The sequence below is a fragment of the Chenopodium quinoa genome, unplaced genomic scaffold, assembly GCF_001683475.1.
Source record: "Chenopodium quinoa cultivar QQ74 unplaced genomic scaffold, ASM168347v1, whole genome shotgun sequence".
Taxonomy (NCBI): domain Eukaryota; kingdom Viridiplantae; phylum Streptophyta; class Magnoliopsida; order Caryophyllales; family Amaranthaceae; genus Chenopodium; species Chenopodium quinoa.
In genome coordinates this window covers 2,860,444-2,885,632 of record NW_018743212.1, presented here as the reverse complement: position 1 = coordinate 2,885,632, position 25,189 = coordinate 2,860,444, and the positions used below count along the sequence as shown (strand labels likewise).

Below are 25,189 nucleotides of genomic sequence, written 5' to 3'. Positions count from 1 at the left end.
TTGGCATATTGAAATTTATACAGCCCTAATTCCTCGAATCTGATGAAAAATGGATCTAGCCATTACTATCTGTTCTACTATCAGGTATAGAGTTACGTACTTGAAGCGTCGAACTTGATTTCATTTGTCTGATCTTACTGTTATCTATATACGTGCTATTATAAAATGTTGGTCATTTTTGTAATCTAATCTTGATCTCCTACTTTCAGGTGAAGTTGATCTTCACAATTCGTAGTTGTTTGTGTACTCGTACTCATAATCCTCCAGCAAGGGCCATGTCCACTTGATGCCGAATTGATAGCTAAACTATGCCCATTGTTTGGTGGAAAAATGAAGTAATTGCAATATAATCCGTGTTTGAAAAAGTTCATGCTTTGTATTTCACTCATGCATCTTCTAAGGGTTTTCCAACATAATCACTATCATACTATTATTGGCGCATTCTTTGTATTTCATTCATCTTCTAAGGGTTTTCCAACATAATCACTATCATACGATTATTGGCGCATTCTTCAACTACAATTAGAAGGCACATTGGCTAAGCGATTTCGTGGAAGTTCTAAAGAAAGCATGTGCTTCAACCTGAGAGGATCGAAGAGAAGTATACTTGAGGTGGCTAATGGACCAGATCAAAGACTGGAACATCATCCAAGTCTCCAACAATTGATCAAACACAAATCAACAAGGTTAACTCAGTTAGCCCAGCTTTTTACACGAGACAGCCCTGTTCCACCTCGACCAAAGTACCCCAAACTCGATCATCTGAGATATATAAAGATTATAGACCACTCAACCACCTCAAATTGACTGAGATATAAAACACAGAACGATAGTAAATACAAACAAGTATATATAGAGCTTAGTAGCAGTAATCATTCCCCAGTACTCCGGATAATGTACATAATAAGTTCAACTCAAGTTTCATTACAGTAGTTTTAAGAGGGATAGGCAGCCTTTTCACGAGAACTAATTAAATTATGACATCAGAATCCTACTAGACTTTAATTGCATCATATTTTGAAATGTTGTTAATTTTCTTACTCTCGTCCATTTAAGCACTCTCGTCCAGTTAAGTACCCTGAACCAGGAGGATGATGAACATGTGTTTTGTCACAATAACGGCAGCCGCAAATATCAGCTTTATCTGAATGATATGAGAACAAGATTGCCAAAAATGAGTCTCATAATAGTAACAAACTTAAGATAATAGTAACAATAACTAATGAAAAACAAACGCCAAAAGATAGCAGTAAGATCAGACATATGATTATATGGTTTCAGCTGATACATTCAGGTGTTTCCAAGTACATATACCTGGTAGGGAATCGGATGGACCCAAGCATTTGCAGAAGTTAGCGAAGTAGAAAAACCGGTTTCGAATCACTTGGGCAAAAAAAGTCTGCACTGGAACGTCGGGATCAATTTTGTCCTTAGCCTCGAAATTGAGATGCCTGATAAGCCCTATGCTAATCCTTGATGTTGCAATGGGACCTTTCTTCACAAGCTCAAAATTTGTACCCTTAAAATTTGTAACAATAGCCAAAAAAAAAAAAAAAAAAAAAAAAAAAAAAGGTAGGCCAGTATGAGTCATAATGATCGTATGACAAGAAAGAAGATAACACGACACATGGAAATAATTAGCAGGAGAAGAAAATTTAATCAAAGGAAAACACCTCTTTTTCATAAAAAAAGTGCAAGGCTACATCTTCCATAGCTATATCTTTAGTGCTCATGTTGGGTAAATACTTGACTCCAGGATGCGAGAAATTAGGAATGAACAACGCTTCTTCTTTTTCAGCTTTCTTTAGCCTAAGATTAGCATTTGGAAACAAAAAAATCTTGGTCAAGAGGTAGTTGATTCGAGTAAGTGCAAAATAAACAAAGTTCTAATTCCGTCACCACATTTAAATTTAGATCACATGAAGTCAGATTAAGGACAAATCTATATATCTATAACTCAATCAGCAGTGAAGCAATGTACTATACGAAACTAGTAAAAGAAGAGCAGTTACAAGCTAGAGAATAAATCAACATACCCCTCTGCAATGTATGTTCTAATCTCTTGGAGTTGGGAACACAAGGTTGGATAAAGATGCTCAGCTCCTCTTTGGAAGGACTCATGAAAATGAGGATGATGAATATTGTTAGAGCAACAATAGAGACATCCAAGAGTATCAGCTTTCTCTGCAAAAATGGTGTAACCAAGATGACTATAATGTTGAGTAATATCGTAATGGTAATGACAACCCGCAAAAAGAAACAACATCAAGACAGTAGAAAGGGCAATACAATTATGAATATGTAACCTGGTAGTAAGTGGGTTGGCCCCATGAAAATGAATCTGTGACAAGTAACAACACTTCTATTATCTTTGGTGTTCAGAGAAAAAGGTGTGCACAGGAGCATCAGGATTATTTTTCTCCTTAGCCTTGAAGTTAAAATGGAAAATACGGGCTGTTGAAATGTATCCGGCTGCTAGGGGGCCAGTCTCCACAAGCTCAAAGTTTGACGAACAACGGTTATTATACACGTTTACAGCCATGATTGCATATTTCTGCCTTCTGGCTTCAGGTCCTTTGTCAAAACCTTCGTCTTCAGAATCAGATAATATCACACTGACCAAAGTTATCACTCATTAAATTAAATGTATATCAGCAGAGAACAGTGGTGCAGTAAAGGAGCTAGTAAGCAATATATAAGCTACATTCTTGAAAGCCTTAAGTTGGACTACAATGATCCCGGAAACCCAGCTTACCTACGTTCATGAATTGATGCTCGTTGAGACCTTTTATATTCAGTTGGCTCAACCAAGCATTTAAGAAAACAAATATCACTAGACCAGAGAGGCACCCTTTGGGTATGACAAGAGGAGTATACAATAAGAAGCTAGTATCATTATCATGGTTTGTTTTCCACTATACAAACTAATGTAATCAAACAATTACAGATTTTGTTGTTTTCCACTATACAAACTAATGTAATCAAACAATTACAGATTTTGTTGTTTTCCACTATACAAACTAATGTAATCAAACAATTACGGATTTTGTTGTTTTCCATTATACAGATTAATGTAATCAAACAATTACGGATTTTGTTGTTTTCCACCATACAAATAACAAACTAATGTAATCAAACAATTTACAGATTTTGTTGTTTTTCACTATAGGAGTACAAACTAATGTAATCAAACAATTACGGATTTTGTTGTTTTCCACTACAAAATAATGTTACCAAACAATTACGGATTTTGTTGTTTTCTACTATACAAACTAATGTAATCAAACAATTACGGAGATTTTGTTGTTTTCCACCGTACAAAACTAATGTAATCAAACAATTACGGATTTTGTTAACCAAAAATAAAAAGAATTAAATGAAAAATTACCAAGAATCCTCGGAGGGAAGTGCAGTGGCAGGTCTCAAGTTGTAAGGGCAGGTACCTACATCAACAGCCGATTTCCTTCTCCTTTTCCGCAAATGGAACGTTGGGGAAAATACTTGTTGTCGTCTAAACATAAATCAAAATCAAAATCAATTTGATCGCAATTCATGAATCGATTAATTTGTTAATTAATTAATTAATGTACCTGGATTCCAAATTCTGTTTGCCATTAAATTCATCTTTTTTTTCTCGATTCACGCTTCGTACGCACCTTGCGATTGCTACTACCCCAACCCACCCTCACCCTCACCTCCATCTTTCTCTTTTTCTCTCTCGGAAATTCGGGAAAAAAATGCCACAATTCAAGAACTAACTAAATCCATAAAATCACCATCAATTTCATCACAAAATTAAATCATATCATAAGATTCACAAACTCCAAAAAAATATTCAAAACCCTTAAACCTAATAATACCTCCTCCTTTAATTTGGAAGCACAACATGCAACTGAGAGATTGTTAGTTTTCTTTTATATAGGGGAGGGATATGAAGTGGCGCCAAAGAAAACCTACTACCCTTATATTCCCTCAATTCCTTTATTTTTGCCCCATTGTCATTTTTTGGGTCAAACTTAAAAAACTTTGACCATACATTATCGTTACTTTATAAGAGATAATATAATCATAAAGTTTTGTTAGATTCGTCTCATTAATGTTTTAATTAATATCACGTTTTTATAATTTTTACGTGTATCAAATAAAGATATAGACATTTTAAAACACGTCTTAGAGAACGTGCAAAGTCAAATGGGGCAAAAAAAAAATAGGGATAGAGGGAGTACTATATTGCAAATGCAGCACTTGGTCTTCAAAACAAGCGTATACAAGAATTATTTTATTTTTTTTATTGCTTTCGTTTTATATTATTTACAACATTTTAGAAAACGGATGCTACAAGCTAAGAAAATTAAAACTAATTTGAACACTCCTAATAGTATAATTGGCAAAAATATAAGACCAAAAGCAACAAAGCCTCAATCTTTTAGGGGTTATAACGTAGGGGTCGTATCCACCTAATGCCAAGCATGATAGATTAACTATTCTATGCCCATTGTTAGGTTGGAAAAATGAAGTAATTGTAGTGTACTCCTTATTTGAAAAGGTTGATAATCCATTCATCTTCTCGTTCTTCTAAGGATGTAAATTTTCAACATGATTACTGTCACATGATTACAATTGACGCATACTACACACATAATAAGTTGAGCTTTCATGTTATTGTTTTAAAATTCTAACGCCTGGGGAATAGGGATGACAACATTTTCTTAAATAGAGTATGGAGTATTTTAATCTCATCATAAATATTACATGAACTTCTTACTATTGATCGATCCAAATCTTTTTTTTACATGTAAAAATAAATTATTTATAAGTATTTAGACTTTTTCATGAGTATTTGGATCGGACTATCGGAGTAGAGCTTAGCGTGTTCATCTTATGATAGTTTTGGACAAATCTTAATTTACTTGGAACCCATTCACGCTTATTCTCACCTCTATTGAATTACAAATTTTTACCTAGACCCTTGTGTAGGTAGCACTACATGCACCCTCTTTTCTTCATAATAACGTCATCTTATATTTTTTCCGTTTGGAATCACATATAAAATGTTCATTTTTATATATGTAAATGTTCAATTTTGTATCATTAAATGTTCAATCTTATTAATACGACCTTCTATATTCAAAATATTATATTTTTGTTTTTAGACAGTTTTTATTAATTTGCCTTATTATTTGGTTGAGTTAATATACTTCTTTTGAAAAAATATCTTTCAATATAGAAAAAAAGTAATGCATTATAACACCATTTTAAATTAACATAGGCTCATTGTTTCTTGTTTCTTAAGCATACAAGGAAATATATTTAACTTTTCAAATGGAAATATGCTTTATTTAAAAAAATAAAATTAAAAACTATATAAAAAAAAAAAACAATAAAAGTGAAATCTTAAACTAAGAAAATGTACATATCATACATGTATCTTACAAAATGAACATCGTTTTTTAATGTAATACATCTGGTATAAATAAAAGGTATATAGAATCATCCTCCTAGTTATACGCTTGTACCCCTTCTACTATTATGATGTTTGTATTATGCTTTTCTTAATACATATTTTTTCTCAATATTTACATCGTCGTCTTTCACTTTTTTTATTTCATTATCCGGTAAAAGAATAACTAATTTTTTAAGGAAAATGTTAGTTACAATTAAGCCACACTATAAAAAAAAAAAAAAAAAAAAAAAAAAAAAAAAAAAAAACTGGATAATCAAATACACATTTATAGATACAAATTTGAACACATTGTTAGAAATGAACATAGTTCGTTCAATATAAGAATGAATCAGTATTAAAATCTAAATGAACATCTTTCAACATGAAAATGAACAACTATTAAAAGTCAAATGAACATCTATCTTTCAACACGAGAATGCATGAACATATATTAAAATTTAACTGAGTTTTTTCAATATGATAACAAACAAGTATTAAAATTCAAACGAATATCTTTTAATGTGAGAACTTAATGAACAAGTATTAAACTAAATGAATATGTTTAGATATGAGAATGAACATTGTATTAGAGTAAAAATAAACATCTTTCAATATGAGAATGAGCATATAATTTAAAAAGAATGAATATATATGAAAAATGACCATAAATGAACATTAATTTCATCTAAAATGATCATTGTTCCTTAAAAAAAAAAGAACATTTACAATAGATTAAGTTTCATAGCCAAAATTCACCAAATAACAGTTTTTATTAACAAAATAAATAATATTAATTAAGAATCAATGATTCAATTCCGTAAATCAAATTGATAATTTGGCTATTAAAATATGAATATTAATCCTTTACAAATGAACATAAAGTTCATCTAAAATGAAGATTTATAATATATTAAATTTACTAGTCAAAATTCATTGAACATCAGTTTTAATTGACTCATGTTATAATTATTGAAAGTTCTTATAACATAATTTAAATATTATTTCAAGAACCACTTCCGTGATAAACTATAAGAAATCAAAAACTCTTATGGAAATCCCTTATTAGATATATAGAAATTAATGAAGAAAATGGCAAAAAAAAATACATTTATTAGAATTTCAATGACTATTTATTATTATTTGAATGACCGTATACTAATATATAAATGAACATTCATCAAATTGAAAATGAACATTCATCAAAAAGAATTTTTACTACGCACTAAATTTACATTTCTATAATCCTACGAATCATGTCAAATTATCTAGAAAATTAGGACAATTACACTTTATTTTCATTTTTTTATGTCCAATATGTTTGTAATCTAATAACACACCACAAATCGATTCAACAAGTATACCATACATCATTCTACTACAATTATGAGAAATCACTTTTATGATTTTTAAAAAAAAATTAAAAAAAAAAGAAAAAGAAAAAAAAAGAGAGAAAACAAGAACTACTACCGAAGTTTATTATATCTAAAGAATATAACTGAAAAATGAGGCAAAAAGTTAGGGTTTGTACATTTTTCCTTCCAAAAATAAACAAAAATAACTTATAATTTTATTTTCGATCTTTCTTTTGAAAAAACTTCCTTCGATTTTGTGATTTCATCCTTTTAGTCCAATGTTTTAGTTGCGATCAAAGAGAATTTAGATTTGTTTTTCCAAGAGAAATTTGGGAGATTTTGATAGTTTAGCAGAGAGAAAATGAAGTAAAAAAGTGAAGAAAGTGGGTAAAATTTGAAGAGAGAAAAAATGTAGTAGTAATATTTCTTTTTTTTAATTAGCATTTATACGAGGAGAGAGATAAGGTGGATTTTTTTTTTTCCATCCTGATAGTAGTTATTTGGGGGTGAACTGCTAAACATCGCCCGCAAATCTCTACATAAAGCCCACAAATTTTAAGTGAATTGACACTTTTGCCCACAAATTAAAAAGCACACTCTAATCTTCTTTCTACTCTCTACTCTCATTTTCTCTCTCTAAAAAAATTTTCAAACTACAATTTCGATGCGGCAAGGCAATGAAGTGGCGGCACCGGAGGCGGAGGAAGGTATTTTTATTTTTTTAAAAAAAAACAAAAAAAACTCGATGCGGCGGTGGCGTCTGGGCAGGACGCCGTGACCATGAAACCGGTGGCTGGGCGAGACGCCAGAGCCACGATGGTGGCGTCTTGCGTGGGCGCCGCCACCGTGGCCAAGGCGTCCTGCTCAGGCGCCGTCGCCGTGGGCCTGGCGTCTAGCTAGGGCGCCGCCACCTTTCTTGATTTTTTTTTGTTTTTTTTTTTTAAAAAAAATTCAGAATTTTTGTATTTTTTTTTTGTTTAATTTTTTGTTTTTTGTTTATGTTTATATTTTTGATTTTTTTGTTTTTGTTTATATTTTTGTTTTTGTTTTTATTTTTTGTTTTTTAGTTTTTGTTTATATTTTTTTAGTTTTTGTTTATATTGTTTTGTTTGTTTTTAAATTTTTATATTTTTTTTTTTTCAAATTTTTTGTTTTTTTTATGTTTATATTTATTTTTCAATTATTTGTTTTTTTTTTTCCAATTTTGTTGTATTTTATTTATTTATTTTTTTTAATTTTTTTTTTTATGTTTATATTTATTTTGTATGTTTTGGTATTTTTTTTTCTTTTTGTGTGTACTTTTTTTTTATGTCAATTTGTTAGTATTTTCTTGTTTTGTTTATTTGATATTTTTTTTTGGTTAGGTATTTTTTATTTTTGTTGTCGATACTTGAAAAAATAGATTATTAATATAAATAATAATAACAATTGCTATTATTTTTCGTTATTTAAATAGAGTTAGGTATCACATTTTTGACCTGGTGCGGGGAAGAGTATGGATGTTATTAGAAGTAGAATCTACTCAATGGAGAGCTCGGGGCCCAGATATGTAAGATCCCGTGGTATTTCGGCCTCGGCTCGTAGAGAACGGGTTCACTATCCCGAGGAGGATGAAGATGATGATGGTGATGAGGAAGAAGAGGAAGAGGAGGAGGAGAAGGAGGAGGACGCAGATGAGGATGTGGTGCTTGGGATGGACGATCAGAGTGGACCATATGATGATTATGATCAATTCAGTCAGAGGCTTGATGATATGTATGAGACGTATAGGGTAGATGTGCGTAAGGGTAGAGATGGTAGATTTGTTAGTAGATCTGGCACATCATCTACATCCACTGTATTTGTTAGTTGACGCGTGTGAGCCCCTAACCGAGTAGGCCAGTATATTTGGGGCTCGGCTACGTTGGCGTATCTGTATCGCCAGCTAGGAATCTCTAATTAGGCTGACGCGACAGATATCACTGGATGTCTGACATTATTACAGACTTGGATATACGAGTATTTTCCTGCGTTTCGACCACACCACGACCCGGTTCCTACTGGGGATGGGATGGCACATGCCTGTGCGTGGAGTCCACGGTTCGAGAAGAAGTGCGTTGACCGCCTCCGATCGATACGGTTATTGCTTGACAGGATGTCCCCCTTAGAGGTAAAGTGTATAAATTTTTTTCTAATTTTATATTTTGATGCATTTATTATATGAATCTTACTAATTTGAAAAAATGTGCAGGTGAACTGTAATCCTTTCGGCTAGAACCCTAGTAATAGGGTACCTAGGACCCTCTACATGAGACTGATTCAGAATCGTGAGATCGTGGAGGCGTACATGCCCCAACGCTGTCTTCGCTAGCTTGGATTTATCCAAGTTGTCCCTCCTCCATCAGCATGGCCCAATAAGGCGGTCCGATCTGCGTCGTTGAAGGAATACGTCGTCCAATGGCCGGAAAGCATGATTGCCACGTGGGAGCAGTTTCTGATGGTTGCCCGCCTATGGACTGCGGAGTTGCAGCGGCCGCCAACTGGGGTGATTGGCATGTGTGACCAGCACTACATGGAATGGTAAAGTCGGTTTTCGCACTTGAGACATCATATCCAAAAGAAAAGAAAATTATGAGCGTAATTTGATTATTGAATCAAGTATCCCTAAAATTATGTATTTTTCGAGATTATTCAATATATATACACCATATGATATCGTATGTCTAAATATCCTACATTATCAGAACAAATTATTTGTCCGATTTAGTATCCAAGTGAAAATATTATCTTAAAATTTTATCAACCATCTAGACATTGTCCGGACACAAAATTTGATTGTAATATGCATTGCACGAGATTTTAACCTATTAGTGGAACAAAGGTCAAGCCGTCAAGTGACATTCATCATCATCAATTCTATAAAAAAGGTTGAAAGGCGCTTGGCCAGTTTCATGACACGAGCATTTGAGCATAAGTGCTTCCCTTCTCAGCAAGTTCAATAACTGGAGCATGCATCGAATCTCAGCCATTGATTTTTATGAACGGTGGTGATTGTATGATCGTATGTCTAAATATCCTACGTTATCAGAACGAATTATTTGTCCGATTTAATATCCAAGTAAAGATATTATCTTAAAATTTTATCAATTATCTAGACATCGCCTGGACACAAAATATAATTGTAATATGCATTGCACGGGAAAACCAGCACCCATCTATCTGAGGTATACTCGGGGGCGGAGCTAGTGAGGGACACGTGGCGACATTTGTCCCCCCAACTTTAAAAAAAATATTAATAAAAAAAAAAAAAAAAGGAAAAAGCGCTGGAAAAGAAGACTTAAACCCTAATGCTTTCCTCCACACTTCGAAAAACTCAAAAACGGAAACGCCACTCTCGAGTCTTCCCTCCACTTCGCCGACCGCCGGTCACCACTCACCAGCCTTACTGCGACACTTCCTCAATACTCAGACGACACTCGACACTTCGAGTCTTCGACAGTCACAAAAATTGAAAAACCGAAGTCCTGTCGCTCGGTCGCTGCCTGCCAAACCCCTCATCGTCGTCGGTCGTCCGTCAGTCGCCAGTCGCCGCCTCGGTCATCTTCTGGTGTTCGCTGCATCTAAAGGTATGTCTTAACTCTTAAATATCTTAATTTTTCTTCTAATTGAAAATTTGAAATCCCCTATTTGCAATTTTAATTGTTAACCCAATAACCCTTTCTTTCTCCCCATAATTTACTTATTTTTTGAGGCTATATATTCTGAAAAGGGTATCGGAATTTGTGTCAAATATTGAAGGGGATTTGTTTTGGTCTTTAAATGGGGTTGGTGCTCCTGATTTGATCTTTATTTATGTGCCTGAAGGGTGCCGAGTTGATGCCCCTTTAAATTTGAGGTATTTCTCAGTGAAAGGGAGTGATGCCGGGTCGAATATGTTGCCGGTTTCGAACCCGAGAGTATTAGGAGTTTTTAGGTGGAGATGGTAATAAGTGTTATTGGACTAATTATGTTCTTGAGGTGATCATCGGTGAAGGAGCAACATTTAGCCATTGTTATGTACAAACACAATCTTTGGGAGCTGCCCATATTAAATGGACTTCCATTAGGCAAGTATATTTGGTTCTGCTTTTATTATGTTTTTGTTGATTAAGTGTCATTATGTGCAACACTTTAGATTTTGTGATATCCTTTGCTTATAATCCTGTTAGTGCATTATCATGTGATTGCTTATACTTCTATTCTTGTTGGTGCTTTGGTATTTCGGAATTAAGTACATTATAATGTAACTGTCTTCGCTTTTATATTATATCCATAATTTGTCCCCCCAATTTGAAAATCCTGGCTCCGCCACTGGGTATACTTTAAATTTCTTTGTGCTTTTTTCATTTTGCCTTTGCTAATTTGTTTCAATTGTTGTTGATTTTACTATCCTTAATGGCCTTAAACACTAAAAAATCCAACTGGGTGTTTAATTTTTCATCTGGGTAGTTTAAATTTTAATTTTCTTGTGCATTTTATATATGGTTAGTTGCTAATTTGTTTCAATTGTTGTTGATTGTACTTTCCTTAAACCCTAAACCTTAAACCCATAATTCTTGAAGCAGCAATGGCAGAAAAACCCCAAAACCTAATTCTTGAAGATGGTTTCCCAGCAGTAAAGCTTTTTAATCAAGGGTATTCATACACCTATGATGATGTTATCTTTCTACCCCATTATATTGATTTTGCAACTGATTCAGTTCAGCTTAATACCAAGCTTACCAAAAACATTTCTTTATCAATTCCTTGTGTTTCATCTCCAATGGATACTGTTACTGAGTCTTACATGGCAGTAGCTATGGCTTATCTTGGTGGGATTGGTATTTTACATTCTAACAACACACCCTCTGAGCAGTTTGCTCTACTTGAATCTGCCAAGTCCCGGCGTATCCCTTTTGTTTCGGATTTTGAGGTTAAATCCCCAGCTGATGTAATTGAATTGAGTGATTTTGGGTATGGAACTGTGATTTTGGTTACTGACACGGGGAGCAGGAAATCGAGGGTTTTGGGGTATGTTTTGAAGTCTGTTTGGGTGAATCTGAAGAATAAGGATGGTAGGGTTTGTGATTATATGTCGAAATTGGATTATTCGGTGCCAAGTAGCTATCATTTGGATCAAATTGCTGGGTTTTTGGGAGATAAAGGGGTTAAGTTGGTGCCAACTGTGAGAGAGAGTGATGGGGAAGTTGTTGATGTGATGACATTGGAGGATATAGAAAAGTTTCAGGAGTATCCGAAGAGAGGTTTGCCGTCGTTAACACCTAATGGGGATTTCTTGGTGGGAGCTGCAATAGGGACTAGAGATTCAGATAAACAGAGGTTGGAGTACTTGGTCAAGGGTGGGGTTGATGCAGTGGTGTTGGATAGTTCTCAAGGGAATTCTATTTATCAGCTGGATATGATTAAGTATATAAAGAAGACATACCCAGGATTGGATGTTATTGGAGGGAATGTGGTGACTGCATACCAAGCTCAAAACTTGATTCAAGCCGGAGTTGATGGGCTGAGAGTTGGCATGGGATCGGGGTCGATTTGTACAACTCAGGAGGTTTGTGCTGTGGGCAGAGGACAGGTGACTCTTTGGTCCTTTTGAAACTATTATTAAATGTGTGTAAGAAATTGCTGTAGTAGCTTCATTATCATATTGTTAATGTTCTATTTCATTTTGCTTATTGCATTCATTATTTTGAATCAAACATAGAATAGGGAGGGATATAGACATGATTTTTGCCTGTTATAATTACCTATAATCAACAATTTCTCGGGGTATAAAGGGATGCAACATTATAGCTTAGGTGGTAGTTATTAATTGATGTAACATTATAAAGGGATGCAACATTATAACATATTTGTGCGAGACAGTTACCAATATTCCACTGTTACATGTTGGCTCATGGTAGAAATGATGATGAAGCTTAGGAGGCAGTCATTGTTTGTATCAGCACTCTGTTGCCTTATTACAAAGCTACACAGTGTTTTGTTTTGCGTAAAATTACTTTTTGTCTGAGCCTAAGTGCTTACATAAAATTGAATCTTGAAATTCTTAATGTTGCTTCACTTGTTAATTTTGTACTTTCAAGAAACTATAGTACTAACAAAATCTTTCTTTTATACTTAGGCTACTGCTGTATACAAAGTTTCTTCTATTGCTTCAAAAAGTGGTGTCCCTGTCATTGCTGATGGAGGCATATCGAACTCCGGACACATTGTTAAGGCCCTGGTTCTTGGGGCTTCTACTGTGATGATGGGCAGCTATCTAGCTGGTAGCACTGAGGCTCCTGGTGCTTATGTAGTGCAGGTATGTCCTGTTAAATACTTAACTATCCCTCATAATCAGTAATTAGTTCACAAATATATGCTAAAACATTGATTCCTTATTTACTTGAGGCTTTTCATGTATTGTCCATGTATTCTTGTACTATGATTGTGGTTAGAGGCTTGGGGTGCAGTGTTCCCTCTAGTGAAGTATTGATAAATTATGGGATGATATTTTGTGTTAGGATGGTCGCCGTCTTAAGAAATATCGAGGCATGGGTTCTTTGGAAGCAATGACAAAAGGAAGTGATCAACGGTATCTCGGGGACAAGTCTAAGCTTAAAATTGCACAAGGTGTTGTTGGAGCTGTTGCAGACAAGGGTTCTATTCTAAAGTTTGTGCCATATGCAATGCATGCAGTTAAACAAGGTTTCCAGGATCTTGGTGCCTCGTCACTTCAGTCTGCCCATGAACTATTGAGATCAGAAGTATTAAGACTGGAGGTATGGCTTTATTGATTTACCGCTTGCCTTATGTGTAAACTTAAATTCCGTAAAAAGATGTGCTCTAAAAGATCTTTATGCTCATGTGATCTGAAGTGTTTAAATGGTCCTCTTGATAGGCTCGAACTGGTGCAGCACAAGCTGAAGGTGGAGTCCATGGCCTGGTGTCTTATGAGAAGAAGGCATTTTAAAATGCATGCTGACAGATGCTTATGAGATGCAGTATACAAATATACACAACTAGGCTCTAACGTCTTGATCAAATTGTATGCTTTATCTTGCTCTTTGTCGCAACTTCTCTTAATCGAATGGGGTAAACTAAATGCTGATAGGTCTATGCTAAACAATCCTCAGTGGTTTTTGAAAGTCTATTGTTGAATTTAATCACAATAAAATTCAGAATTTATGTTACTTGAATCTCCTCAGTTCTTTTCTGTCTCTCAAATGTAAAAAGCTTGTACTTCGTATATTAGATGAGATCCTGAGTGTCCTGATCATTTAGAACTGTCTTTACCACTGCACCTGCCATCTCATCTGAGGTAAACCCTCAGAAATACTTTAAGATCATCCAAAACAGATGTTATAAATTATGAGGAGATCTTACAATTTTTCTATGATCTAGCCATGCGTATGCTTTATGTCCGAAGCACAAATCGTGTCCTGGAGAGCTGGGAGAACATGGCATCAACTAGTTCAGAGCAAAGGGGATGTTGCTGCATAAGCTAGCTAATGTAGCTGAAAATCTGAAATAAGGAGTGGTATCAGTGCTTGATTCATGAACACTTGATAATTGACATACATACAAGTAACTAAAATAACAGAAGTCAGAAGATCTTGCTTACATGAAACAGTGAGGAATATTTATACCGATTTTTTTTTAATTGTTTTTTTTTATTTTTATTTTTTATTTTTTTTACTGGGGTTCTCTAAAAATATAGGAAGAACCCGAGGAGAGAGGGAGTATATTTGAAGCGAGAAACTATTTAAACCACATGGATCACAATATATTCACAAAAGTAAAATGGTGAAGAGAGCAAAGTACATAAAATCATGGACTAATGAAAGCAAAGTGCTTGGATAATTGACCACAAACATATTTGAAAATGATTCCAAATGGCAAAGAGCTTTTTCTTAACTAGGTAGCTAACGCACGCGTGCATAGCTAGTTGTGTCTTGGAATCTCTTTTAATTTGGTTTTAATTTATTCTTTCCGTTTCGTATTAATCGCAACACTAGAGTGTTCACAAAGTTTAAGAAAATTTATAGGGTGAGACCCAAAAAAGGATTTTTTATAATATAAAGTATTGTTGGTATGAGAGAAATAATAAAAAAGTAGTATAAATGGGGTTGGTAGGAAACAAAAATAATAAATTATTTGTGAAATTGGAGTTAGGGGGAGAGAGAAATTATAAAATAATGATGGATTCTTTCTAGATATAGAAATGTTGCAATTAATATGAAACAGATGTAAAAGAAAAGTGTTGCGATTAATACGAAATGGAGAGAGTATAACTTTATTTGTTGGTGACATTAATGAAGAAAAATATGTTTTAAAAATATTAGGGGTACAAATGTTTGCATTATTTATAAGAATCATCTCAAACTTTTTAAAAGATAGGAAAAAAAGAGGAAAAAAGAAAGCCAAAGGGCTATGTTGGTAAAAAAAAAGGACAAAAAAAATATCACACATGTGATTCACATGCATAAATGAGGTATATATATGTAAATAGACATTTGTAGAGATACAACTGGCACAACACTAATTATTAGCGTTTAGCTAAACTTTTAAAAAGATAGGGATTTGTTTTCAATAAACGAGATACGGTAAAACAAATACTTAAAAGTAGAGGGAGCAACTCATCAATGTAAATAGAGAGAACAATTTTGAATAAATAAATACTAGTTTTTTCTCGTGCTAATGCACAATCTTTAAAAATAAAATAAATAAGAATATTACACTATAAGAATACGCGCGTTTATCGATGGGAAATACCGATGGCCACTACCAAGCCATCAGTAAAATAAAAATACCGATGACTTTATACTATCAGTATTTTACCGATGGCTAAAAGCTATCAGTATCTTCTTAAAAAAATTTAAAAAAAAAAAAGGTTTGGAGTAAGGAAACAATGATGATTAACATAAATAAATGCCAAGGAACATTAATTCTACCCAAACAACTCATTTTCATGCAATTGTTCAAGCAAATTGATGAAATAGATCAACACCTAAACTAGATCATTCTCATGCATCCAATTTAGAAATCAAACAATGGAATTAAAAGTGCATAACTGTAATTCCAAGCAATTTAAGCACAAAATCATCAACTCAAAGCAATAAAGTGTAAAGCTTATTGATCTACTTTCCTTTTATTTTTTTTTGATTGATTTACTTTTTTCATTAATATTATTACCTTTGTTCTTTCTTCTTTTTTTTCTTTTCTTTTTTTTATAACCTTTTATGAGCTTGTCAAATTAGGAAGGTTCCTTAAAAAAATTAGGAAGGTTCCTCAAGATTGAGTTTCTCCTGCTCATTGGTTGGCTACGAAAGCTCGTTATCGTAGATTTCAGTTTTGGTCTTTCTAGTTTTCTTTCAATTGTTGCTTTTGTTTTTGTAGTTCTTCTTATTAACTTTATTCTACATTAAAGGATTGAAAAAAGTTATATTAGACGTTTTAAATGGATACCAAGTCCTCTCCAAATGAACAACAAATCCACCCTTGGGTGCACCTACCTCTATGTGCACCCGGGTGAATACAAAAGGTGTTGTTTATTGTTGTCAAAATGGGAATACCCATCCACTATTTAGTACCCAAAAAAACAAGGTATACATGTTGCACGTCCCAATTGGAATAAGGTTATAAGCTAATAGCTTTCATGCCCAAGGTTAGGAGTCTTATCAGTTATCACTTAAGTTAAGTGGTAATCTTGTACTTGTGTATAAACGCACCCTAAGTGTGAAACATAACGTTAAGCTTCATGCCTCCTTCAGTCCTTCCTACTCTTTTTTTAAAGTTTTCTTCACCCTCATACGCTATAAAAAATTGATGGAAGGGGTAAGGCAATATCAATGTTTGGCAATACATATTACCAAGTCAAATACAAAGTGAAGTACAAGCTCCAAAAAATCACTATTCAACTGAAAGCTTTTTCCACATGTAATACCAGAAGTACATACAGAGTAATGAGGATTATTATATTCTTCCCATCACGGGGCTCATGCAGGTCAGCAAGAGCTCATCCGTACAACAATCTGTCACCTAAAATGACAACTAAAATAAAGCATCAGAGATGTGAAAATGGAAACCACGATGCATCAGTACAAAAAAATTGCATGCTACAAGCTCTTCAGAGCAACAGGGTGTATAGTTGGAATAAACATCGCGTTATTTGAAGCATCGTCCTGCAGCTGCCACCTTAGCAAGCATCAAGATCCCTGCATGGAGGCGGCTTTGGTTCACCTAACAATGTTTTATTTCCTCCTTCTGGAGCACATTTGAATCGGTTTGGATTTTGGGTGCCAGGCTGAAACAGAAAATCAGAGTAAGAGTAGTGCATTTACATGGATCTATTTGACTCCCATCTCTCTATATTATTAAAAAAAAATTATACAGAAGGATTAACAGGAGTGTCAACTCAAGCTAATAAAATGCTCACAGGCTCACACCCTTTACAAGAGCAAGCATTTGTTAATAATATAGGCAAGAGATTGGACACATGTATAGACAATTGAAGTTGCATGAAGCCGAAAACGTGTTAAAATCAATGATACAGTTAGCTTCTTTTTTTTTTTTTTTTTTGGGGGGGGTGGGGGAGAGTTCAATGATACAGTTAACTTAGTGAGAGAGAGTAGCAATTGTACAACAGTACATAATCATATATTACAAGGAAAGAACTCAGTATTTATTCCAGACCCGAAATTACGGAAAGACTAAGGCGTAAACACAATGCTTCTAGCAAGGACATCTTTGAACATTTTCCAACAGCCTTTGACCAGCTCATACGCGTTTGCATGGAAACCGTCAGCCTTGCCAGTGACTAAGAAAGTCTTGCCAATAGGTAATAGTTGCAAGAAAGCACTCACCAGAGAATTCAAGAAGTCATTGAAGGTAACTCTGGTTTTTTTCTGGGTTTGACGTGTTCTAGTTACCGATTTGTGTCAAATAGTTACTTTTTGATTGAAATTGTCTAAGCGCTATTATTGCAATATTGTTAGGGCTTCTGCTTGATCCATGGTCAGTTGGTATTGTTCAATTATGGAGCAGGCTATTATCCAATCTGTTTTGATGAAGTTTCATCTTAATGAGGCAGAAATATCAAGAGGAAATACCAAGCAGAGGATGCTTATGTCATGCAAAAAAGATATGTGAAGGTTTTATGCTTCGCATTACTATAGGGTGAGAATGATAAACTGCTGCAATATTAACCATTCTCTGAATCTCGACATGGTTGCCTGTGCCATTAAGATGCAGGAATTTGTTAGAATTAGGGATTTTTGCTCCTTCGTTCTTGGTGTTAGGATTTGACAACAATAACATGAAAGCAGCTCTATTTAGAAAGGCATTGTGATCATCAAGTTAAGTGTGGTGGAGAAAACATGATGATCTTATCAAAGTAAGTGTTATAGGTTGACACAAAAATGAAGATCTAAGAATTAGATGAAAAAAGAATTTGGAATTAGAGGTTGTGCTAATGACGAAATCAAATCACCAATACAAGTTCATGCCCCATATGAGGCTTAACCGAATTTTGACATCATCAAGGTGGCTTCCCAATTTCCCTTATCCACAAATATAGCATAAGCATACATATAATTATATAAACACCTCATTCTTACAAAAAAAAAAAAAAAAAAAAAAAAAACACCTATTTTTGGCAATTGGGGATAGCATCTTGACTTGCCTTAGGGCCAAGGCAAGGCCGCAAGGGCAAAGCAAGACATCTTATAACATGATATGAAGAGGTGAGCCGAGGCATTAATGAGATGGTTACAAGCACCAAGTAGGCCTCTCGAACCCTGGAAGCATCTCGATGCACCAAGTAGTCAGGTCCAAAAATGTTTTTCAGGGGATAAATTTGAAGGCGAATACACGAAATCAAACCATTTTTGGAGATTTCGGGACCCGATGTTAAAAACTCAAATGATATTTGGGGCTGCATCACAGGATTATATAATATTGTTTGGAACCATATATGGCCGCACGTCGGTCATATAAAGGCTTGCGGTGGCCATGGGTAAATGAAGGGAGGTGTGTACATAAACGACTAAATTGACATTAAAGGCAAAGTGGAAGGTTCCAATCACCCAAATAGTCTCGTGGGATCCATGGGAAGCACTTTGTTTCTATCCTTTTCAAGCCCGAAATAGTTGAAATTATGTAAAATTGAAGGCTCTCGACACTTTCATACTAATTTCAAGAAATTTTCCAAAATTGAAGTGAATGTGGGAGGTGTCCCTTGGGAACAAAAAAGTTAGTTTGAGGCCCCTCCAGAATGAATTTTGTTCAATCATATGGCTATTTTGAGAATAAGTTGTAGTTGTAGGCTGGTAGCCAAGAGCTAAAAGAGATGTTCTAATCACCATCTTTACATCCCCGATGCTATGAAGGTGACAGGAATCCTTCATTGGGTTACCAAACCCAAACCCATCCATTATTTACTTACTATTAGTCCATTATGTAGTTAAGTCATTTACATTGGTGTTACACACACCATTACAAAATTTGTTGGTTTTGGTTGTTGGTTTACATTTTTAAAAAAATAAATAAATAACAAACAAACAAACAATTGTTGATTTTGGTTGTTTACAATTGTCCACAGTGAAGCCTTTGTGGATTGGTGGCTGCTTGATTTGATGCATAACACAAACCTAAGGCAAAGAGGCTATACTCAATCATCCTTATTTTAACTCCATTTCAAAGATTCCCCTCGCAAAGCCTACTCAAATGAAGCCTCGAATTCCACTGACTCAATACAGAAGCTTGGAGATACATGGAATGCATTATGCAGAGTCAGCATAAAGGCAGAATGGCAGATACAAATGAAAAATGCTCTTCAAGGCAACATCAAAGTTAGAAGAATATTTCTCCTTTCATTTTCGTGTTCAGCCCTAAGTACCATCAAGTGTTTTTGGGTGCATCTATAAGTACAAAAGTTTCACAACCATGTATTTAAAAGGTCTTAAGGGAATGGCAAGCAATGTTTTTCTAACATAACAGGTATTTATAGGGGTGTAACTGTAGTTAAATGGAAGTTAGAAGTTAAAGGTTTTTGTGCAGAATTCAGAATCACACAGCCCTTGTAAATATATATTCTGTAGTTATTGTAGATGTTACTATTTCTAGCATATGTATTGAACTACAAAATAACTATCGTAATCCATAATGGGTGCTAAGACATGAGCATATTAGTAGTATTTCATGTATTGTTGTTTTTGGTTTGTGAAGACTGACAAAAGAAAATATTGAAACAAATTCATTAAAATATTGTGCCCAAAGATTAACAATCATATCCAGCACTGAAGTGAAGCAAAGAAAAACAAATTCAAAGGAGCATCAAGATCAATGACATGAAGCGTTGGCAGCAATACAAAACAGTGATGAGCAAAAATTGCAGCATCAGGGAGGTGATTGAGAACACTTTTCAACATCAAATAACACATAATAAAATGGTGGACAGCTTGCAGCTCTTTCAAGACTAACACCACATGAAAAAGACTGCATACCCTTGGGCTGTGGAGAGTGCAATGAGACTATTTCAGTAGCTATCCATTAAAAAGCTCAGGGATGTTTCTAGACATGAAGAGAATTGGTCTGCTAGCTGTAGCTATTAGATGGAATGAGATACTCCCATACAGCAATTACGCGCCTTGCAGGGAGAGTTTTGGGGCTCTGAAAGTTACCCTAGGTACATGGGTAGAAACAGGTAGAGGATAGAGGCTAACTAGTTAGAGTAACAGAATAACAGTGAGCTACCACTATCATAATTTTATCAGGATTGTACAGAAACATATTGCAAGTATAGAACTTATTAGGATCAAGAATATGATTCCAGAGGGTCCTTTTTTCTCTTTCACAGTGACTACCAGAAAGAACATGTAGCATTGTTAGGCTACAATTAGGATGTCAAACTAAAATTGACAGCTTGGCCAGGATTGTATCTGGCCTCTTACTACTTTTTCCAAAATTCTGACTAAATTTATACATGATTCACTTCCATTTTTCATGCATAATAGTATACGATATATTAATTAATAGAGAACTCACAATATCAGCTTCTGCCTAATTGTCCACTAAATAAGCCTTGCTATTTGATAACAGTAAACAAACAAAACTTCAAAGCAGTAGTCCAGGGGTTTATTGAGGAAAAAAAAAAGAAGTCATCTGAGTAGACTTACAGGTGGCTTCTCTCCCCTCTTCAGCATTTCAACAATTTCTACAACACGCTTTGGAGTGACATCCTCCTGCATTTGACAGAGCACACAAACATAAATTTCCAGACATGCCTTATCTTGTGGAATTGATGACTTAACAGTGAGAAAGGCAGCCTTACAATGTAGTTGTAGGTATATCCTTCAGATCCATTGGAGTAGTCGGCAATGGTTATCATAGGAGCATTCACACAACATCCCTGTTAATATAAAGCACAAGGTGACTTCATACTTCATATAGAATCAAAGTCAGAGAAGTGCAATAAACTGCATCAAACAATCAGAAAAATGAGGGAAGCATTCACCATGCACTCCATTTCTCCAACAGAGAAAAGACCATCCTTTGTCACTTCTGTAGATGAGAATACAAACAAAAACAATTTAACAATTCCTGATCTCATCATAGAGGGTCTTTAAGAAACCTTATTTAAAAAAAAAAAAAAGATACACGTGACTAACCATTTCGCTTCACCCGCAGATGATTCAATAAGGCTTCTTCAATTTCTCGTGAACCACGGATCATACAAGGTGTTGTTCCACAAACCAAAAGATGATATTTTCCAACCTGAATAAATGAAATTATTTGATGAAGCAAGAGGAAAGTATCCCATAATACAATCGGAAATCAACCAATCACTAATTTCAAACCTTGCTTCGATTGAACATCGAGTAGAAAGTTGCAACCTCATATACACGGATAGGAGCGACTTCTATAATCCTGGCCACCTGCGTAATACACAACAATTCAAAGAAAAAGTAATCTAAGTATCTTGAGCAAAAGAAGACACATGCTACAATGCAGCAATCACTCTCTTAATTTTCCGTTCAATACTAAAGAGCATGCATGCTAAAAAATTAGGATATCTGGTAAACAATTCAATACACTGTGCTATATATTATATATATATATATATTTGCTGAAACCTCAACCAACAATCTCCATTCCAAAAACAATTCAATAACTTAAGAAGAACCCAAGGAACAGCATGTAACTTAACTGAGGTCATATCCATATCAGCAGATCAAAACTTGACACTCCAATTACATGTTGAACATTTTACTTCTTAATTCCAAAATTTTATTTTCCATGACTTTGAGCATCAAAGACATCCCTAGTTCCTAGTATAGAATATATAAATATAGTATTAAGTCTACATTAGCGCAACAAGCCTAATAGTGAATAACATCTTTTTTGGGTGGGGCCACGAAAGAGGGGGGTGGTTATTGAATGTGTTCAAAATCTTCAATTCAAGTTCAGTTCAGCACTGTAGGCTTGTAGCCAAGTAGTATGTAAGAAAATTAATCAATCTGATACATTATAGATCACTGCATTCAAGTTGTGTGACTCTAGGTCTCTAGCAACACTTCAATTTTTTCTTACCATCACAATCTCCAAATTATATTCTAACTAAAATAAGTAAATTTTAAAAATTATTAAATTCTATTAAGAACAAAAAATCATAAGCAAGACATTTTGTAGGCATACCTCATTCATAGCAGAAACAGGTAGCCAACCTCCATGCTGTTGTTGTGCAAGATCTAGCAAAGGAATGACAGCAGACTGCTTGTAGTTGGATGGGTAGAAAGACAATATTTCCTTCACCTGCACTCAAATTTAAGAAGTCGTAAACAGAACTTATCTCTTACACTGCTAAAATAACTTGCCACCATTAAAGCTTGAAACATATAACCGCTGCACAGGTTTAGATACGTAGAAATTTCGAGAAAATAGCCCGTCATTGTTGTAATGCTAATTGTTCTAATTATCATAATTAAAGGCATCAACAATAGAATTTAAGTTTACACGGAAACAATAAAAGTATATCTGACATGAAAATGAACAGATAATTAAGGATTCTAAGGTTAACACTGATGCAAAAACAGCCATCTTACAGTGCTTATGCAAATGACAATATCCTGAGATAGTATTACAGCAGCAGACAACTAAATCCTAAAAATCATAAATTCTACGCGCTAAATGACACTTTAGTCAGAACTTTCCAAGTAGTATAGAGACAGTTTCTAAAAGACAAACAAATGAAACTGTAGCACTAAGAGTGGTACAAGAACACCCCATTATAAAGAGTAAGGTAAAGGAAACTGGAGGAAGAGTGGAAAATAACAGAAAAAGGGGGAGGCAGGGGAGTAGGGTAACGTAAAGATAAATGCAACCAATAAAGATCAATAACAAGCAGACCACCTAGTAGAGAGGATAAAGAAAGATTGAAGCAAATATTGGTACAAACAGAATGACATAATGTTGAAAGACTGATGTGAACACACAACTCCTTATACAAGGGATGAGATTCTGTTAGACGTCTTAACAACACCCCAAGTAGTTGAATGGAGGGATGATCCAACTTCAACGGAAGATAGACAAGCCATAGGAATTGTAACATCCCAAATTTCCAATGTTCATTGACAAAATAATGGTTAAATTCTAGAGCAAAACCCTTCACCATAAACTCCAGGTATTCAGGTATCAGAATATATTTTACATTCATAACCTGACATTTTGATTGTCCAAACTCTTCGGGGTTACGTTTTACATTCTCGTTGGCAGGGAATTAGAGCATATGTTTCTTAGATCCATGGTTTGCATATAATACTTTCAAGGACTCTCATAATACCAATGAGCCACAGCCAACTAGAGTACATTTGTGTTATAATTTAACCCATTCACATCTTTGATGACTGCACTAAAGTACTTAATTTATTGTCCGATAGTTTATACATGCCCTTAAAGTTTATAAACATTGTATCCCTTGATGAATACAATGCCATCCTGAAATCCTCTGATCACCATAATTGATCATTGGCCCATTGTACATAATGTATCTCGTCTCAGGGTAAAATTCGGCAACGGAATTACTCGAGGAAGAAAATTATCGTCATAAGCTAAATCAAAGTATCCTATGCATACAAATTTGTTAAATCATATACACCAATCATGAACTTGGTAAAAATAGGCAATTTATTACATGAAATACACACTTCCAATTAACTTTTAAATCAATCTCCATCTATGAATGATTAATTATATTCATAGTTTCATACACACCACAATTGCAACAGAAAAATGCATATGAAATTAGCTAAAATTGGTGAAATTCAAGTTAAATTAATACAAAAAATAAAAAAAAATTAATCACCTTTTGATTGTTTGTTTCAGTGAACTTCCATTGATTGTTAGGATTGTTATCCGGTGTATCAATGTGCTGTCAATCATATCAAATTAAACAAATTAAATTTCACTTACAAACCTAAACAATTAAATTAGCTCCAAAAAAATTGCAATTCAAATAAACGGGTCAACCCGAAAAAATGACAAATCAAGAACTTACGTAGTTGAGCGCAGAAGAGAAGGATCGAGAAACCTGCAAAAAAATAATAGGAGAGAGAAAGTTTCTGAGACGTTTCGTTACCGTTTTATTGGTAGAAAATGGAGGAGAGAGAAAACAAAAATCGACGATAAAAATGGAGGAATTAGCAGTAACCTGAGGAGATTGACGGAAAACTTGACGGATCTCCAGCAGCCGTTGGGCCGCCCTACGAGCGAACATTTTCAGAGGAGAGAGAAAATGGAAGCTTCAACAATGGAGATTTGGGATGAGAGAGAAAGAGAGCGATGGTTTTGGTGTAGTGATACAGATGATGAGCAATTGAGCAACGAGGTGAGTGTGGTTGCCACAAACTTGGCCCAGTTGAGAAATCTGGACTTGTGTTTGAGTTGGGCTGGGGAGACAAATGTCGTCGCTAAAACATCGATTTAGAATATAAGCTAATCAAAGTAGAGTTTGTGAACAGTATTATAAGTTAAAACGTGTTAATCAATTTGGAACGGAGAAAATATGCAAAAATAACCGATATTATTATCATTGTTGTTGGTTGATGTCAATGTACATTTTCAAACTATTTAACTTTTTTTGTTATCATTTTCTTATAATATGTAATTGAAAATATAAATAGTCAAAGTTGTGTATTGGATATGTATTAACTATTAAGGACATGGTTAACTCCATTGTTGAAGGATTTCTCGACCTCTATTTGTTGAAAAATCCTTTAACTTCATTTTTTAGGAGAGAGAATAGTGGCTATGTGGTTTAACGTTATCAATCTTCTCATTTGTTGAAATGACACAAATAACCCTCCTTGTTTGATTAAAAAGACGAAAATATACTCCCTTAAGA

General features: G+C 34.5%; 3 protein-coding genes across 5 annotated transcripts; 1 reads left to right on the top strand and 2 right to left on the bottom strand.

Annotated features, from left to right (window-relative positions):
• Window positions 1-851: 851 nt before the first annotated feature.
• On the bottom strand, window positions 852-2,851 carry LOC110734134. Its single transcript, XM_021914187.1, has 5 exons — window positions 2,307-2,851; window positions 2,037-2,184; window positions 1,674-1,809; window positions 1,315-1,519; window positions 852-1,144 (listed from the first exon to the last, which is right to left on the bottom strand). The coding sequence occupies exons 1-5, from the start codon at window positions 2,404-2,406 to the stop codon at window positions 1,038-1,040; spliced, it is 696 nt and encodes a 231-aa protein (XP_021769879.1). The 5' UTR covers window positions 2,407-2,851; the 3' UTR covers window positions 852-1,037.
• Window positions 2,852-9,955: 7,104 nt separating this feature from the next.
• LOC110734420 (inosine-5'-monophosphate dehydrogenase 1-like) lies at window positions 9,956-14,068 on the top strand. Of its 3 annotated transcripts, XM_021914569.1 has the most exons (6): window positions 9,956-10,400; window positions 10,639-10,880; window positions 11,379-12,385; window positions 12,932-13,111; window positions 13,314-13,571; window positions 13,691-14,068. In XM_021914569.1, exons 2-6 carry the CDS (start codon window positions 10,829-10,831, stop codon window positions 13,760-13,762), a joined length of 1,569 nt encoding a protein of 522 aa, XP_021770261.1. In that variant the 5' UTR covers window positions 9,956-10,400; window positions 10,639-10,828; the 3' UTR covers window positions 13,763-14,068. The 3 variants fall into 3 exon arrangements, with proteins under 3 accessions (XP_021770261.1, XP_021770263.1, XP_021770262.1); XM_021914571.1 differs by lacking the exon at window positions 10,639-10,880 and having other exon boundaries at window positions 11,376-12,385; XM_021914570.1 differs by lacking the exon at window positions 10,639-10,880 and having other exon boundaries at window positions 9,957-10,400.
• A 2,559-nt stretch (window positions 14,069-16,627) lies between these two features.
• On the bottom strand, window positions 16,628-24,730 carry LOC110734419 (NADH dehydrogenase [ubiquinone] flavoprotein 2, mitochondrial-like). The gene is made up of 10 exons (XM_021914568.1): window positions 24,497-24,730; window positions 24,344-24,376; window positions 24,152-24,217; window positions 22,486-22,602; window positions 21,648-21,725; window positions 21,459-21,564; window positions 21,305-21,351; window positions 21,122-21,199; window positions 20,967-21,032; window positions 16,628-17,095 (listed from the first exon to the last, which is right to left on the bottom strand). Exons 1-10 carry the CDS (start codon window positions 24,560-24,562, stop codon window positions 16,988-16,990), a joined length of 765 nt encoding a protein of 254 aa, XP_021770260.1. The 5' UTR covers window positions 24,563-24,730; the 3' UTR covers window positions 16,628-16,987.
• Between the last annotated feature and the right edge of the window lie 459 nt (window positions 24,731-25,189).

Excerpts from the sequence above, each read along its gene's own strand:
- LOC110734134 (XM_021914187.1), bottom strand. The coding sequence starts at position 2,406 with ATGCTCCTGTGCACACCTTTTTCTCTGAACACCAAAGATAATAGAAGT. Across the intron at positions 2,185-2,306 it reads GCCAACCCACTTACTACCAG|AGAAAGCTGATACTCTTGGA; the intron begins GTTACATATTCA and ends CCATTTTTGCAG. Across the intron at positions 1,810-2,036 it reads AGAACATACATTGCAGAGGG|GCTAAAGAAAGCTGAAAAAG; the intron begins GTATGTTGATTT and ends TGCTAATCTTAG.
- LOC110734420 (XM_021914569.1), top strand. The coding sequence starts at position 10,829 with ATGTACAAACACAATCTTTGGGAGCTGCCCATATTAAATGGACTTCCA. Across the intron at positions 10,881-11,378 it reads ATTAAATGGACTTCCATTAG|CAATGGCAGAAAAACCCCAA; the intron begins GCAAGTATATTT and ends TTCTTGAAGCAG. Across the intron at positions 13,572-13,690 it reads CAGAAGTATTAAGACTGGAG|GCTCGAACTGGTGCAGCACA; the intron begins GTATGGCTTTAT and ends TCCTCTTGATAG.
- LOC110734419 (XM_021914568.1), bottom strand. The coding sequence starts at position 24,562 with ATGTTCGCTCGTAGGGCGGCCCAACGGCTGCTGGAGATCCGTCAAGTT. Across the intron at positions 21,200-21,304 it reads TTGGAGAAATGGAGTGCATG|GGATGTTGTGTGAATGCTCC; the intron begins GTGAATGCTTCC and ends TTATATTAACAG. Across the intron at positions 21,033-21,121 it reads GATATACCTACAACTACATT|GAGGATGTCACTCCAAAGCG; the intron begins GTAAGGCTGCCT and ends TGTCAAATGCAG.